Source organism: Tamandua tetradactyla, chromosome 2 (assembly GCF_023851605.1).
Source record: "Tamandua tetradactyla isolate mTamTet1 chromosome 2, mTamTet1.pri, whole genome shotgun sequence".
In the NCBI taxonomy this organism is placed as follows: Eukaryota; Metazoa; Chordata; class Mammalia; order Pilosa; family Myrmecophagidae; genus Tamandua; species Tamandua tetradactyla.
The window spans coordinates 29,313,296-29,328,857 of record NC_135328.1 but is presented as its reverse complement, the minus strand read 5'-3'; the positions used below and the strand labels follow the sequence as shown (position 1 = coordinate 29,328,857).

General features: G+C 37.6%; 1 protein-coding gene across 2 annotated transcripts in view; it reads left to right on the top strand.

Moving 5' to 3' along the window:
• The first annotated feature begins 4,063 nt into the window (after positions 1 to 4,063).
• LOC143659492 (thioredoxin domain-containing protein 8-like) overlaps positions 4,064 to 15,562 on the top strand; it is a 30,124-nt gene continuing 18,625 nt past the window's right edge. For both annotated transcript variants that reach the window (XM_077132522.1, XM_077132530.1), the window contains exon 1: positions 4,064 to 4,164. In XM_077132522.1, the coding sequence (XP_076988637.1) occupies positions 4,147 to 4,164 (18 nt within the window). In that variant the 5' untranslated portion in view covers positions 4,064 to 4,146. The remainder of the gene's footprint in view (positions 4,165 to 15,562) is intronic.

The following is a 15,562-nucleotide window of genomic DNA, read 5'->3' as shown; positions in this document are numbered from 1 at the left end:
CCCACCTTAGCTGTACCCAGAGAAATCTGTGAGCTGAGAGAGTTCAGGTCTTTCTCTTATACTATGGAAGAACAGAAAACCCAGCTTTGTCTATGGAATAGGGGAAGAAAACAGAGGATAAGGCTGTTTTTTATCATTGCCTAATCACATTGTCACAACAGATCTAAATAGCTATGTATGTAGGACACAGATCATTCCTATTTTACAAAGACAAATATTGACTCTAAAAGAGAGACTGAGGACCTGCCTTATTTATGGGGTGGATTGGGCCTTAGACTCCAGCCATCTGATGCAGGCTGGGCCATGAGGGGAAGGTGGTAGGTAGAACACTGGGCCTGAGCTTCCCATCCACCAGGAGCCTCAGGTTTAGACTTTTCCCCCAAATGTCACTATACATGTGGTGACAAAAACAGCCATGGTCAGATTGAAAAAAGACCTTGTCCTATAACTTTGATATAAGAAAATGTCTTTAAACAGCACACATCTGCTAATGCTCGTGGCACTTCACTTTTTAATTTTCTGGGATCGCACAGAAGAGCCTAGGGCCTCCTTGGCTCTGAGAAGCCCCTTCTGTCTTCTCCCCAGTGACCTTTCCTGATGGCCTGCTGTTCTCCTTGATGTCACCTTCTCAGCAAAGGGGACCTTGGTCACCCAGACTACAATCCCAATCCAACCCCATCCCCTCTTCCTCCTTTACTTTTCCCTTTTTGTTTTAGTAATATCACTAACACACTATATATTTTACTTATTGATCTTACTGTCTGCTCTCCCATCTAATATGTAAGCTCCATGAAGGCAGGAACCCTTCTGTTGGTTTGGCTTTGTCTTTCTTGTCTCCAGCAGTACCCTGGCAGCTTGTGCCCTGCCTGGCATAGCACAGGCCTCAATAGGCACATGATGAATGACTTCTTATGCTATGAGAATTTTTCCTTTAGATAATTTAGCCCAACCCAGTTCACGGACCCAACTAGGCCAACTCCCCCCCAAGCGCCTACTGGGAGGTGAAGAGCGCTGGAGACATGTGAGGATGGCATCTACCTTATGATTTCCCAAGCGAGTGAGAAACAGAGGCTTGGCATGGCTTTCTGAAAGATTAACTGGCCCTATTCTAGCATCATATTGATAAAGAGACACATATATAAGGATTTTAGTGCCTCTTCTTTGATGCACTAAATTAAACCAAATGGCAACTTAATTTTTAAGACTTCCCTGCCGTACAGCAGATGTGCTCTTTGTATGGAATCAACCCCGTGGCAGTTCCAGTGCTAGGGCCTGATGGGCTTACTCCAATGAGAGATCCACTCCCTCCGTCTTACTTGGTCCAGTGAGAGGAAGGATGGTTCCCATTACTCTGAAGAGCTTAGCAAATAACTTTATATAGTATTTAAAGAACTGCATGCTAGATCCAGATTACCTAGGATAGCAGTCCCAGTGATACCATTCATGGCCTGGTTGACCATAAGAAAGTTCATTCACTTCGGTTTTCTCATCTGTAAAATGGGAATAAGAATAGCACCCACTCCATAAGGGTGGTTGTAAAGACTAAAGAAGATAATGCCAGGCATAAAGTAAGTTGTCAATATATTAGCTATTATAGTTGCAATTTGAGGGAGAAAAGGAAAAATATATCTTCAACAGAACAATACATATTAGCAAATTATCCCCTTACCAAGTAAACACTTCCTGAGCACTTAACATGCCATTCAAGGGCTATGGGAGGTACAGAAGGGAATCAGGGTCGAGTCCTATAGGGACATGTTGGGGAGATAAACTGTGAATGCAATAACTAGTGTAGGACAGTTGACATTCGAAAGCAAGCAAGAATAGATACCATTATCTGAGGTTCCAGGAAAGGAAAACTTACTTATATAATGTGGACGGTTGAAGGAAAGTTTGCTTAAGACATTCAGCACAACACGTGGCAAATCTTTAAGTGCATGGTTTTGACTGTAGCTTTAATAATCACCCCTCTTAGAAACAAACAAATACAAATACAAAAACAAGAAATGACTCAGAAAAAAGAAATGACTCAGGGTGCTACATCCACTTTTCTCCTTTAATTTAATTTCACCATTAATGCATGATTAGAACCTTGTTTTAAGAATATGTACAAAATAAAGGGGAAAAAAGAAGTGTAACAAATAAGGTATCAGTGGCTGAAAGAGTTCAAATAGAGTCAAGAGGCTGCTCTGGAGGTTACTCTGATACACGCTTCAGTTAGACATTGCTACCCATCATAACTTGCCAATCCCCAATCAAAACCATTCCTACTGATCCTGAAGAACACCTAGAGCAATATATAAAATTCTACAAAACTTCCACACACTAGGGTAATTTTCCAGAAACCTACAACTTCCGATGGGTCCCTGGACCAGATAAGTCCCGAAATGCAGACCTCTCCAGAACATCAGCTAGTTCCATCCCCCTATCCCCTTTTTATCAACCAGCCCCTTCCAACATGAAAAAGGTAGAATGGGCATAGCCCAGATACCCCTGAAGAGTGGGAGAAAGATCCAACGTGAAAGTGGAATTGTACAGAGAAGGTAGGGTTTAACTAACGAGTATGATTGCTGAATCATTGCACTGATATTTCTTTCAGACTTCAGTATCTTATAGCAGCTAGAAGTAAAAACCTAAAATCATGGCATTGCAACCCCTACCAAACTCTGAAATGTGTTCTACAACTAATTGTTGTGATGTGCTTTGAAATTTATTGATTTTTTGTATATATGTTCTTTTTCACAAAAGTGGGGAAAAAATCAATCATGATGATAAAAAAAAAAAAAAAAAAGGAATTGTTCCTTCTAGAAGGAATAATCTAAGATGAAGGAATGATAGCCCATGACAGACTCTGGGATCTGTCCTGTAACTACTTGTTGAAGAGTGCTTTGAAAACTACTGCTTTTTTCTTTCTTCGTTTTGTATATATGTTATATTATACAAATAAAAGTTTTAAAAAAAATGTGTATAAAATATAGGTGTCTACCTTGAAAAATCACTCACGACCCCTACCCCATCCCTCATTGGTCAATTTGTTTCTCCCTAGAGGTAACTGATGCCACTCAAAAACCTGTGCTTGTGTGTGTATTGGTGGGGGAGAGGAGGGCAGTGTCTCTGAAAGAAAGAATTTATTGCCAAGAGTGAAGCAGGAGATCAGATGGCCTATCCGTCTAAAAATCTGTATCCTTTAACTGCCGTAATTCTGATAATTTCATAGCATTAAAAGATAGGCAGGTTTTAGGGTAATGAGTCCAATGGTTCGAGATGTTGTGGTTAGGGGTGACGTAATTATTGAACATACATAGATTGATATTACATTCTAAGGCACAGAACATATGTAAGACAATGGCAGCCTTAATCTGATGTTTAATATTATAATGAGGTATAGGTCACTTATAGGTTTAAGTTTAAGCTACTGCACATATCAAGTGGGCCAGTTTTGGTTAGATCCAGCAAGATAATTTAGGAATTGAGGATAATTTAGGATAAATTAGGATAATTTAGGAATTGAGGAGAGTTCTGAACTGACTCCTTCATTAATAAACATTAGGGGCTGTCTTTTACGAGCATAAGACTCTAAAGTTGAAAAATAGAGTTAGGGGGTACAAATGGGGGTCAGTCACAAGATTTTTGCAGTCACAAGATAAAGGCTATATAGTTGTACAATCATTATCAAAGACCAAGGCAGCTGAACCACAGCTTAGCACCCTCAGGCATTTCCCGTTGGTCATTTTATAATATATGAGGACATAAGAAAGCATCTATATAGTGATTCAGGAATCATATTTATTCGTTAATTCTGAACTCTCATTTACATAATCACCATTACCAAACAGTTTCATGAACAGACTCCTAATCTTTTTTTGTGCGTTCATAGTCATTTATATTTACTTACAAAGAGAAATACATCTGACCTCAGGGTCAAAGATGGGGTCAGCTAGAGAACAGTGAATGGGTCATCTGTTTAAGATTTCTGGAACTAAGTTGTCATTTTATTCCCTGCAAGACTTATGAAATTCAGTGATTATGCACATTTTCTCATTTACGTTCTGATTTCAGGGTGAATTCAAAACATTTTTGAAAACTGCAGGATGCAGTCTTGTGGTGATTGAATTTTCGGCAAAATGGTGTGGTGCTTGCAATAGGATGTTTCCTCTTATTCGTGTAAGTATTGCCAGCATCTATCCTCACATTTTTTTTGTTTTTGTTTTGTTTTGCATGGGCAGTCACTGGGAATCAAACCCGGGTCTCTGGCATAGCAGGCGAGAACTCTGCCTGCTGAGCCACCGTGGCCTTCCCCTTTATCACATTTTGAGGAGGAATTTAAACCCCCAATATTTTCCCAGTAATTCTTAAAAGTATGGCACTTAGGAGCTATTATGGAGCCATCATTTTTTGAATCATTCATGATTAACCTGAAGATAATATGCTAAAATCTAATTAAATAGTGAATACATATACCAGAAGATTACTTTTCTGTAGACATTTCACATCAAGATGTGAAAGGTCCAGTTGTACAAATGAATGAATCGCTCATATTAGAATAAGAATGTTTTAGGAAAGTTCTTAAATTCAGGACTTCCAAATATTGTAATAGATTACAGATAAGTATTTTAACTATATAAACAACACTATAACAGTATAAGAATAGACTTCCCTAATCCTTCTGCTTCATTATCAGAGCAAATCATATGCTTTATATATTCTTTTGTTCCTTGTTCTGCTATGTAAAATATTCTAGTAAAATAATCCATTTAGCTGTAATCCTCTATTTTTATACTGATCTATTTTTCCTTATATACACTTGCTTATATTTTAAAGAGTCTCATAATTTTAATTTTAACATCTACACAATGTCTCATCTAGTTCTTTTCCCAGTTACCCCATACAGAAGTTTCCAGCTTTATTTATTTATTTATTTCAGAATAACATACTACAGAAAGAATCTCAGGGCATCTTTTTCTTTTTACTTATTGTGCAGAAGTTTTACATTTACTTATAGTAACTTCTGTGCATTCTACCTCTTCAAATTGAAAGAAGCTTTGAGTTCTCTGCATAACTAAAAATACTTTGGCTTAGTTTCAGGCAAGTTCTTAACATTGGAACTTTTTTTACTTGAATCCTTCTGAGTTAATTCTAACTGCAGCTCTTAAAACACACCACCTGGTGGGCCACTGTGGCTCAGCAGGCAGAGTTCTTGCTTACCATGCCGGAGACCTGGGTTCGAGTCTCATACCTGCCTGTGAAAAAAAGAATAAAACACACAACCATAAACTTATTTCCAATTAAAATATTGCCTACAAGATATCTCAACATCCTTCTGTGCTCAAAATTCTTATAATATCCAGAGGGCACATTTTAATGTCTGAGAAATAGCCCCCTCCATTTTAGCACTCAAAACTTTGAGAGTCTTTAATTTTGCCACAGTAATAGTCAATGTCAGGCTTCAGAAGTATACTCATATGTTGCAAAGTTAAAGCTTATCAAATTCCATCGCTAATAAGTGGCATTTTCATAAAGTAAAATGGAATCTGTGGGTTGCTTATCTCTTCTTTCCTTCATACTTTTGGGCTACCAAGAAGGATGAAACTGTGCTACTTTGTCCAGTCCCCTGCAGAATTCCTTAAGGTTATCCTACACTCTATCCCTACTTTTGTAGTTATAGTCATTTTACAAATGAACCCTCCTCAAATTATTCCAATTTGAATGTACCATCTGTTTTATGTTGGCGTCCAGGCTAAGACATGTGTAGTTTTTAAATAAATTATGCTACACATACACCATGAAATTCTCTTCAGATGTTAAAAAAGAACAAAGTAGAGCCATATATAATAATGGAATTGTCTCCAGGGTAACATCTTATGTGCAAAGAGCACAGTTCGGAAAAATTTGCATAGTATGATCCCATGTATGTAGAAAAAAAGACATATATATGCATGTATAAATATATGTGTATTCTGTATGTATATAAACATATATATTACATATATACAGACAAAGGAGTGCAGAAGAATGCATATCAGACAAGATTTTTTCTGTGAAAGGGAGTCAAAATTGGGGGAGGATTGTGAATGGAAGAATGTGATGTTTTGTTTTATTTTTCTTGAATGTTTGAATCTTTTGCAAGAGAATGTATTCATGTATCATGAGTAATTTTTTAAAACTCATAGTACAAGAGGGGATTGGAGAAAAAGCTTTGCTTACTCTAGGTCACTGTGTCAGTCAGAGATAAAAGCAGGAAACAGAAACCAGGCTAGGCAGGAGAAGATTTTACTACAAAGAATTAAATGCTTATAACAAAATCATTGGATGGCTGAATAAATGGGCTCCAGAGTTGACTTCCATGAACAACGCACATGGAACACCAAAGACCACCTACAGGGATCCTACCCTTGCCATACTCAGAAGGGAAGTGAGGTGGAAACCACCCCTGGAAAAAACAAAACCAAAAGAGCAGCAGTCATGGAATCATAACCACTCAGAAAGCTACCAAGACCACAATTGCCTCTGGATGCCCAGAGAGCTGATATGTGGATGCCCAAACCCCGAGTCTGGTGCCTGCTGCTGCCGCTGTTGCCACATCCGGTACAATTGCCTCTCAGTACTCACAATCTTGCTTTCCAAAAGGAAAATCCAAAAGCAAAAAGGAAATTGCTTCTCTCACTTCTGCCTCCCAAATCTCACCTACAAGCATCTCATTGGAAAACCAAATTTGCATCCAGAACTCTAGATGCAAGGAAGTCCAACGAATCCTTTTTTAACCCCAGGTTCCTCAGAGAGGTGACTGGAAGTTGGGTGAGCCAGTCTTAAGCAACCTCCACATCCCATTTGATCTGGCCCAAAGAGCAAAGGTCAGCAAACTTTTTCTATAAAGGGCCAGAGAGTAAATATTTTCACCTTTGCAGGTTATCTAGCCTCTGTCATCACTTCTCAACTTTGATGTTGTAATGCAAAAGCAGCCAATGACAATGACAATACATAACGTAAGTAGTTAAGATGAGGGCCATACTGGATTAGGGTTAGGCCCTAAATCCAATGACTCGTGTCCTTATAAGAAAGCCATAGGAGCATGGGCACAGGAAGAATGCTATGTGATGATAGAAAGAAAGATTGGACTAGAAACCAAGGACAAGTATTCTTCCCTAGAGCCTTTGGAGGTAGCATGGCCTTCCTACACCTTCCTTTCAGACATCTAGCCTCAACACTGTGAGAGAACACATTTTTGTTGCTTTAAGCCACCTAGTATATGGTAATTTGTTATGGCAGCCCATGGAAACAAAGACTAATGGCAAGGAGCAGAAAGGAATTCACCCAATGAACAGCACAAATACGTTTCTATTACCTTAGCCATACCCAGCCTTATACCACCATTAGCACCTTCACTTCCCAGAAAACCAAAGGAGAAGTGAAAAGCAGAGTCTGAGGATTTGGTTCAGTAAACTGTATCTTAAAGTCCACTGAAGACAGAAGCACCCCCTCTCAACCACAGGAAAAGGCTATTTTGCCCAGCATACCATAGGATAAATCTGGGTCCACTACACACATTTCCTTATTCCTTCCAATCTTGAGACTCTAAATGTAAGTTTGATTCTTTAGAATCTCTCTTAGCCTTGCCTTCATCTGACATTTGACTTGCTGTTCCAAGCTCTCGGTGGTAGTGAAATGCCAGAATTATTTTTCCCTCTCTCTCTTTTTTAGGAAAGTTTATTGAAGAGAAAGTACATGCTCAAGGGATAAGCTCAGGCATGATCCAAGGAGAGACATGCCTCGTCACTCTTTTTAACAGCCCTTTTGCTAGTTTCTTATTTTGGGGGCAAAAGGCACTTCTAATGTTTTATTACCAATACTACTTTTTTAAAAATATTTTAACATATATACAAAAAAAGCAATAAGTTTCAAGTGTATTGTATCAAGTAGTTATAGAACCTATTTCAACATTTGGTCTGGGTTATAGTTGCACAATTTCAGGTTTTTCCTTCTAGCTGCTCCAAGACACTGAAGACTAAAAAGTAATGTCAATGTAATGATTCAGTAGTCATGCTTGTTTGTTAAATCCTATCTTTTCTGTTGTAACTCCTTCTCCTTTGATCTTCTCCCAATCTTTAGGGATATTTGAGTTATGCCCATTCTAACTTTTTTCATGTTTAAAGGGGTGTTGGCAATAAGGGATAGGGGGATGGACTGACTGATGTTCTTGGAGATACTGGCACCTCTGGATTTCAGGATTTATCTGGCCTAGGAATCATCTGAAGGTTTTAGATTTCTGAAAAGTAAACTTAGCACGTGCAACTTTTGTAGGATCTCAGATAGAGCCCTGGGTGTGCTTTAGGGTTAACAGAATGATGCTGCTTAGGGTTTAGCAAACCATGGCAATTAGCAATATCTAACTGAAGCTTGCATAATAGTAGTCTACAGAATAGCCTCTCAACTCTATTTGAACTCTCTTAGCCATTGATACCTAGTTTTGTTGCATTTCTTTTCCACCTTTTGGTAAAGAAGGCATTGCCAATCCCATGGTGCCAGTATCTTCCATCCCTGGAAGTCATATCCACATTACCAGGAAGACTCACAACCCAGAAAGTCATGTCCCATGTAGAGGGGAGGGTAATGATTTTCCTTACAGAGCTGGGCTTAGAGAGAGAGAGAGGCCACAGCTGAGTAACAAAAGAGGTTCTCTAGAAGTAACTCTTGGGCATAATAATATGTAGGCTTAGCTTTTCTGCTACAGAAATAAGAGCAAGTCCCAAGATCAAGGGCTTGGCCTAATAACTTGGGAGTCCCTAATGTTTGAGAGAGTATCTGGGATTTCCCAGGTGGGAAAGGTTAATAGTTCCATATTTCCTCTCTAGTCCCTCAAAGAACTTTACCTGTACTTTTAAATTATCTGCCCAACATACTCTGGGATATATTTGGGTATTACATTAAGCCATACAGAATTACAAGCCCTCATTTCCATTCTAGGCTGTATGTGTTTTGGGTTGTTTATATGAACTAACCAGACAGGTTGAGTTAGATTGTGTGCTGAAGAAAATTTAGGTTTTAGACAAAATAATGCTCTTTTCCTTTGGTCTCATGCAGTAGGTGAATTTCTGAATTTCTAAAATATGGTTGCTGCCTATATATTTACCTTATATTCTGATTTGCCTAGTCCCCAGCAGAGCAACTTCATTCTTATTTCTAATAGAAGCCTGATCTCTTTTTCAGTTTCTTTAACAGTTGTTTTATGGAGCAATGCTGACTTTCAGAGCTGTAGAACTCCAACTCTGAGTCTTAGGTGTCACACAGGTACCCAGAGTTCCAGGGAAATACCAGCTTATACACATCAGGCACAGCATCTCAGAATCTAGAAATAACACTTAAAGCTCAGTAACAAATGTCAACGCTATAAGAGCTTACAATCTAAACCCCAATTTTCTTATGTTTATTTTCTAGAAGAGACCATATCATATTTGTCCTTTTGTTTCTGGCTAATTTTGTACAACATAATGTCCTTAAGGTTCATTCACCTCATTGTAGGACTCACAGCTTTGTTCCTTTTTGTAGGTACATGATATTTCATCATACGTATACAACACAGTTCACCTTCCTGCTTTTCAATCATTGTACACTTCAGCCACCTCCATCCACTGGGCATCATAGAAAATGTCCAAAATAAATGATTCATATCTCACAGTATCTTCACTTAGTTGTACAATTACCATCACTCTTACTTTTTGACAATTTTCATTGCTCCAAAGAGAAAAATAACAGGTAAATACACTCTCACCAAAGGGAAAATTCAAAACTCCTTTTAACTCTTGTCCCTCCCCTCTAATTATTTACCCCTAGTCTTGCTGTGGTACTGTTGATGTCTTCCTGTTAAATATAAGCCATAGCATGCAATAGTAGTAATTTCCCTATATCCCTCTAGTATTGACTCTTTGTTTAAGATTCATACCTTTGAGGTAGTTCATGAAATAACTTACTTATATTTGCAGTATTAATTGGTGATATATATGGCTCTATATGATGCATTTCACCCATATTTGCCTTCAATATGGCAAATTACTTATAAACCCACTAATGAACTCTCATCACTTCTATCCATTCCCATATATGTAAAGTCAGCCTTATTAGGTAACTGTTCACCTATCTCTAGCTTCCCTGTATCACTAGGTCTCCTATATTCTATATTATAAGACTCTGAGTTTCCCTTCACCAAGGTCATATTATGTAAAATAATATGTAAAATCATTCAGTATTATCCTTTTGTGTCATCTTATTTCATTCAGCATTATGTCCTCAAGGCTCATCCATCTTGTCATCCTCATTTCATCTTACTGCTGCATAATGTTCTATTGTACATATATATCACATTTTGTTTAGCCACTCATCTTTGTTGATGGGCACTGGATGGGCAATTGTGAATAGTGCCACTATGAACATCAGTGTGCAAATGTCTGTTTGTGTCACTGCTTTCAGCTCTTCTGAGTATATACTGAGCAGTGGTATTGATGGGTCATAGGGCAAATCAATATTTTGTTTTCTGAGGAAGTGTCAAACCATCTTCCACAGCAGCTGCACCATTGTACATTCCCACCAGCAGAGATTAAGTTCCAATCTCTCTACAAATGGCTAAAAGGCACATGAAAAGAGGTTCAACTTCCCTGGCTATTAGGGAAATGCAAATCAAAACCACAATAAGATATCATTTCACACCCACCAGAATGGCCATTATCAAAAAACCCAGAAAGCAACAAATGCTGGAAAGGATGTGGAGAAAAAGTCACACTTATCCACTGTTGGTAGGAATGTAAAATGGTACAACCACTGTGGAAGGCAGTTTGGCAGTTCTTCAGGAAACTAAGTATAGAATTACCATATGATCCGGCAATACCATTGCTAGGTATCTATTCAGAGGACATGAGGGCAAGGACACAAACGGACATCTGCACACCAATGTTTACAGGAACATTATTTACAATTGCCAAGAGATGGAAACATCCCAAATGTCCATCAACAGACTAGTGGCTAAACAAGCTGTGGTATATACATACCATGGAATATTAGGCAGCTGTAAGACAGAATGAAGTCATGAAGCATGTAACAACATGGATGAACCTTGAAGACATTATGCTGAGTGAAATTAGCCAGGGAAAGTTTACACCCCTAGGAGTCATGTCCCACATAGAGAGGTGAGGGCAGCATGACAGAAATCCTAGAATGAGCTGGAACTCAGCATCAAGGGATTGAGGAAAACCTTCTCAACGAAAGAAGAAAAAGAGAAATGGGACAAAATAAAGTGTCAGTGGCTGAGAGATTTCAAACAGAGTCAAGAGGTTATCCTGGAGGTTATTCTTATGCATTATTTAGAATCCCTTTTTAGTTTATGGTGTATTAGAGTGGCTAGAGGAAACTGCTTGAAACTGTAGAGCTGTGTTCCATTAGCCATGTTTCCTGAAGATGATTGTATAGCGATATAGCTTTTGCAGTATGACTGTTGATTGTGAAAACCTTGTGTCTGATGCTCCTTTTATCTACAGTATGAACAGATGAATAAAAAGATATGGATAAGAAATAAACAAATAATAGGGGAAACAAAAGTTAAAATAAATTGAGTAGATTGAAACACTAGTGGTCAATGTAAGGGGTGGTAAGGGGTATAGCATGTATGAGTTTTTTCTTTTTTCTTTCTTTTACTGAAGAGATGCAATTGTTCAAGAAAAAAAAATCATCATAGTGATGAATGCTGTTCTAGTTTGCTAGCTGTCAGAATGCAATATACCAGAAATGGAATGGCTTTTAAAAAGAGGAATTTAATGAGTTGCTACCTTACAGTTCTAAGGCTGAGAAAATGTCCCAATTAAAACAAGTCTATAGAAATGTCCAATCAAAGGCATCCAGGGAAAGATAACTTGGTTCAAGAAGGCTAATGAAGTTCAGGGTTTCTCTCTCAAGTGAGAAAGGCACATGGCAAACACAGCATCATCTGCTAGCTTTCTCTCCTGGCTTCCTGTTTCATGAAGCTCCCGAGAGGCATTTTCCTTCTTCATCTCCAAAGGTCGCTGGTTGGTAGACTCTCTGCTTCTCGTGGCTATGTCATGCTGTGCTCTCTCAGAAGCTCCAGCTTTCTCTAAATGTTTCCTCTTTTATAGGATTTCAGTAAACTAATCAAGACCCACCAAAATGGGTGGAGACACACCTCCACCTAATCCAGTTTAACAACCACTCTTGATTAAATCACATCTCCAGTTTCAAACATACAATATTGAATAGGGATTAGAAGAAATGGCTGCCTTCACAAAATGGGATTAGGATTAAAACATGGCTTTTCTAGGGTACATACATCCTTTCAAACCAGCACAAATACACAACTGTGTGATGATATTGTGAGCCATTGATTATAACCATGTCAAGAATGTTTGTAGGCTTGTTCATTGTTTATAATAAAAATTTTTTTTTAAGTTCCAATTTCTCCACATTCTCTCCAACATTTGCAGTTTCCTGTTTATTTAATAGCAGCCATTCTTATAGGTGTGAGATGATATCTCTATGTAGTTTTGATTTGCATTTCCCTTATAGCTAATGAAAATAAACATCTCTTCAGGTGTTTTTTAGCCATTTGTTCTTGCTCTCCAGAAAAAATGCCTATTAATATCTTTTGACCATTTTATAATTGGGTTCTATGTACTTTTGTTGTTAAATTGTATAATTTCTTTATATACACTGGATATCAAACCCTTACCTGACATGTGGTTTCCAAATATTTTCTCCCATTGAGTTAGCTGCCTCTTCACCTTTCTGAAAAACTCCTTAGAGGCACAGATACATCTGATATATATTTTTTTCTTTTGGGTGTATGGACCAGGAATTGAATCCAGGTCTCCTGCATAGAAGGAGAGCGCTCTACCACTGAACCACCTGTGCACCCAGATACATCTGATTTTGAGGAGTTCCCATTTACCTGTTTTCCTTTCATTGCTCATGCTTTGGGTGTAAAGTTTAAGGAGCTACCTTCCTATTACTACATCTTGAAGATGTTTCCCTATATTTTCTTCTTATATTTAGGTCTTTGATCCACTATAAGTTAATTTTTGTATAGGGTATGAGGTAGGGGTCCTCTTTCATTCTTTTGGTTACAGTTGTACTACGTTGATTGATTTTCTTGTGTTGAATCACCCTTGCATGCCTGGTATAAACCCTACTTGGTCATGGTGTATAATTCTTTTAATGTGTCTTTGAATTTGGTTTGCAAATATTTTGTTGAGAAATTTTGCATTTATATTCATTAAGGAGGTTGGCCTGTAGCTTTCCTTTCTTGTAGTATCTTTATCCAGTTTTGGTATTAGAGTGATGTTAGCTTCATAAAATGAGTTAGGTAGTATTCCTTTTTTCCTCAATTTTTTGGAAGTTAGTATTAGATCTTTTGGGAATGTTTGGTAAAATTCCCCTGTGAAGCCATCTGGCCCTGGGCTTTTTTTTACTCCTGGGCTTGTCTTTGTAGGAAGATTTTTGATGACTGATTGAATCTCTTTACTTGTGATTGGTTGGTTGAGATCTTCTATTTTTCTTCAGTTCATGTGCTTCTAGGAATTTGTCCATTTCATCCTAGTTGTCCAGTTTGTTAGTGTATAGTTGTTCATAGTATCCTCCTACAATTTTTTTTTAATTTCTTCAGGGTTCATGTTAATGACCCCCTTTCATTTCTGATTTTGTTTATTTACATCCTCTCTCTTTTTTAATTTTTCAGTCTCCCAGGGGTCCATCGATTTTACTGATTTTCTCAAGGACCAACTTTTGGTTTTAATGCTTTTCTATTGTTTTTTGTTGGTGTTGTCGTTGCTTTGTTCTCCGATTCATTTATTTCTGCCTTAATCTTTGTTATTTCTCTTCTTCTATTTGCTTTGGGGTTTGTTTGCTGTTCTTGTCTAGTTCCTCCAGGTGAGCAGTTGAGGACTCGATTTGTGTCTTCTTTTTTAATGTAGGCATTTAGGGAAACAAATTTCCCTCTCAGCACTGCCTTTGCTGCATCCTGTAAGTTCTAATATATTGTGTTCGCATTTTCATTCATCTCCAGATATTTACTGATTTCTCTCGCAATATCTATTTTGACCTACTGATTCTCTAAGAGTGTGTAATTTAATCTTCATATATTTATGAAAGTTCTGTTTCTTTGGTGGTTATTGATTTCCAGCTTCACTCTGTTGTAGACAGAGGAAGTGCTTTTAATAATTTCAATCTTTTTAAATTTATTAAGACCTGTTTTGTGCCCCAACATATGTTCTGTCCTGGAGAATATTCCATGAGCACTAGAGAAGAATGTATATCCTGGTGTCAAGGGGTATAACAATCTATTTATGTTTGTTAGATCTAATTCATTTATCACATTGTTTATGTCCTCTAATTCCATATTGATCCTCTGTCTGGTTGTTCTAGCTATAGAGGAGAGTGGGGTACTGAAGTCTCTTACTATTATTGTTGAAACATTTATTGCTCCCTTAAGTTTTGCCCATATTTGCTCATGTACTTTAGAGCTCCTTGATTAGGAGCATAAATATTTATTTCTTCTTGATAAGTTATTCCTTTTTTTTTTTTACATGGGAATCGAACCCAGGTCCTCTGGCATGGCAGGCAAGCATTCTTGCCTGCTGAGCCACTGTGGCCCGCCCGAGTTATTCCTTTTAATAATATATAGTGCCCTTCCTTGTCTCTTATGACATCTTTACATTTAAAATCTATTTTTAATAGATTTTTTTTCTTTTGGTTACAGCTTGCATGGAACATCTTTTTCCATCCTTTCAATTTCCATCTATTTGTATCCTTCAGTCTAAGATAAGTCTCTTGTAAGCAGTATATAGATGGATCATATTTTTTAATTCATTCTGCCAATCTGTATCTTTTAATTGGTGAGTTTAGTCTGTTCACATTTTGAGTTTATAGCTGTAAAAGTAGTTCTTGAATCTACCATCTTATCCTTTAGTTTTTATTTGTCAGATCTATATATTGTTTCCCTCTCTCTCTCTTTTTATCCCTTAAATTACCCTTACTGATATGCTTCAATTCTGTGCCCTCCTCCAGACATGCCTCACCTGTCTTTTTTTTCTCTTTTTTTTCTCAACTGACAGTACTTCCTTCAATATTTCTTATAAGACAGGTCTCTGGTTAAGAAATGCTCTCAGTATTTCTTTGTGAAAATTTTATTCTCTCCCTCATTATGAAGGACAACTTGGCTGCATAAAGAATTCTTGGCCAGAAGTCTTTCTCTTTGAGAATCTTAAATATATCAAACCACTGTCTTCTTGCCTCCATGGTGTCTGTTGAGTAGTCCAAACTTAGTCTTATGTGGCTTCCTTTGTATGTGGTAAATCACTCTTGCTGCTTTCAAGATTTACTGCTTCTCTTCAGCATTTGAGAGTTTGATAAATATTGGAGTGCATTGTTTTTATTTGAATTTATTCTATTTGGGGTTCATTTGGGCTTCTTTGATTTGCATATTTATGTCTTTTATAAGGGTTGAGATGTTTTCCTCTATCTCTTTAACTAATCTTTCTAGCCCTTTACTCTTCTCTTCTCCTTCTCAGAC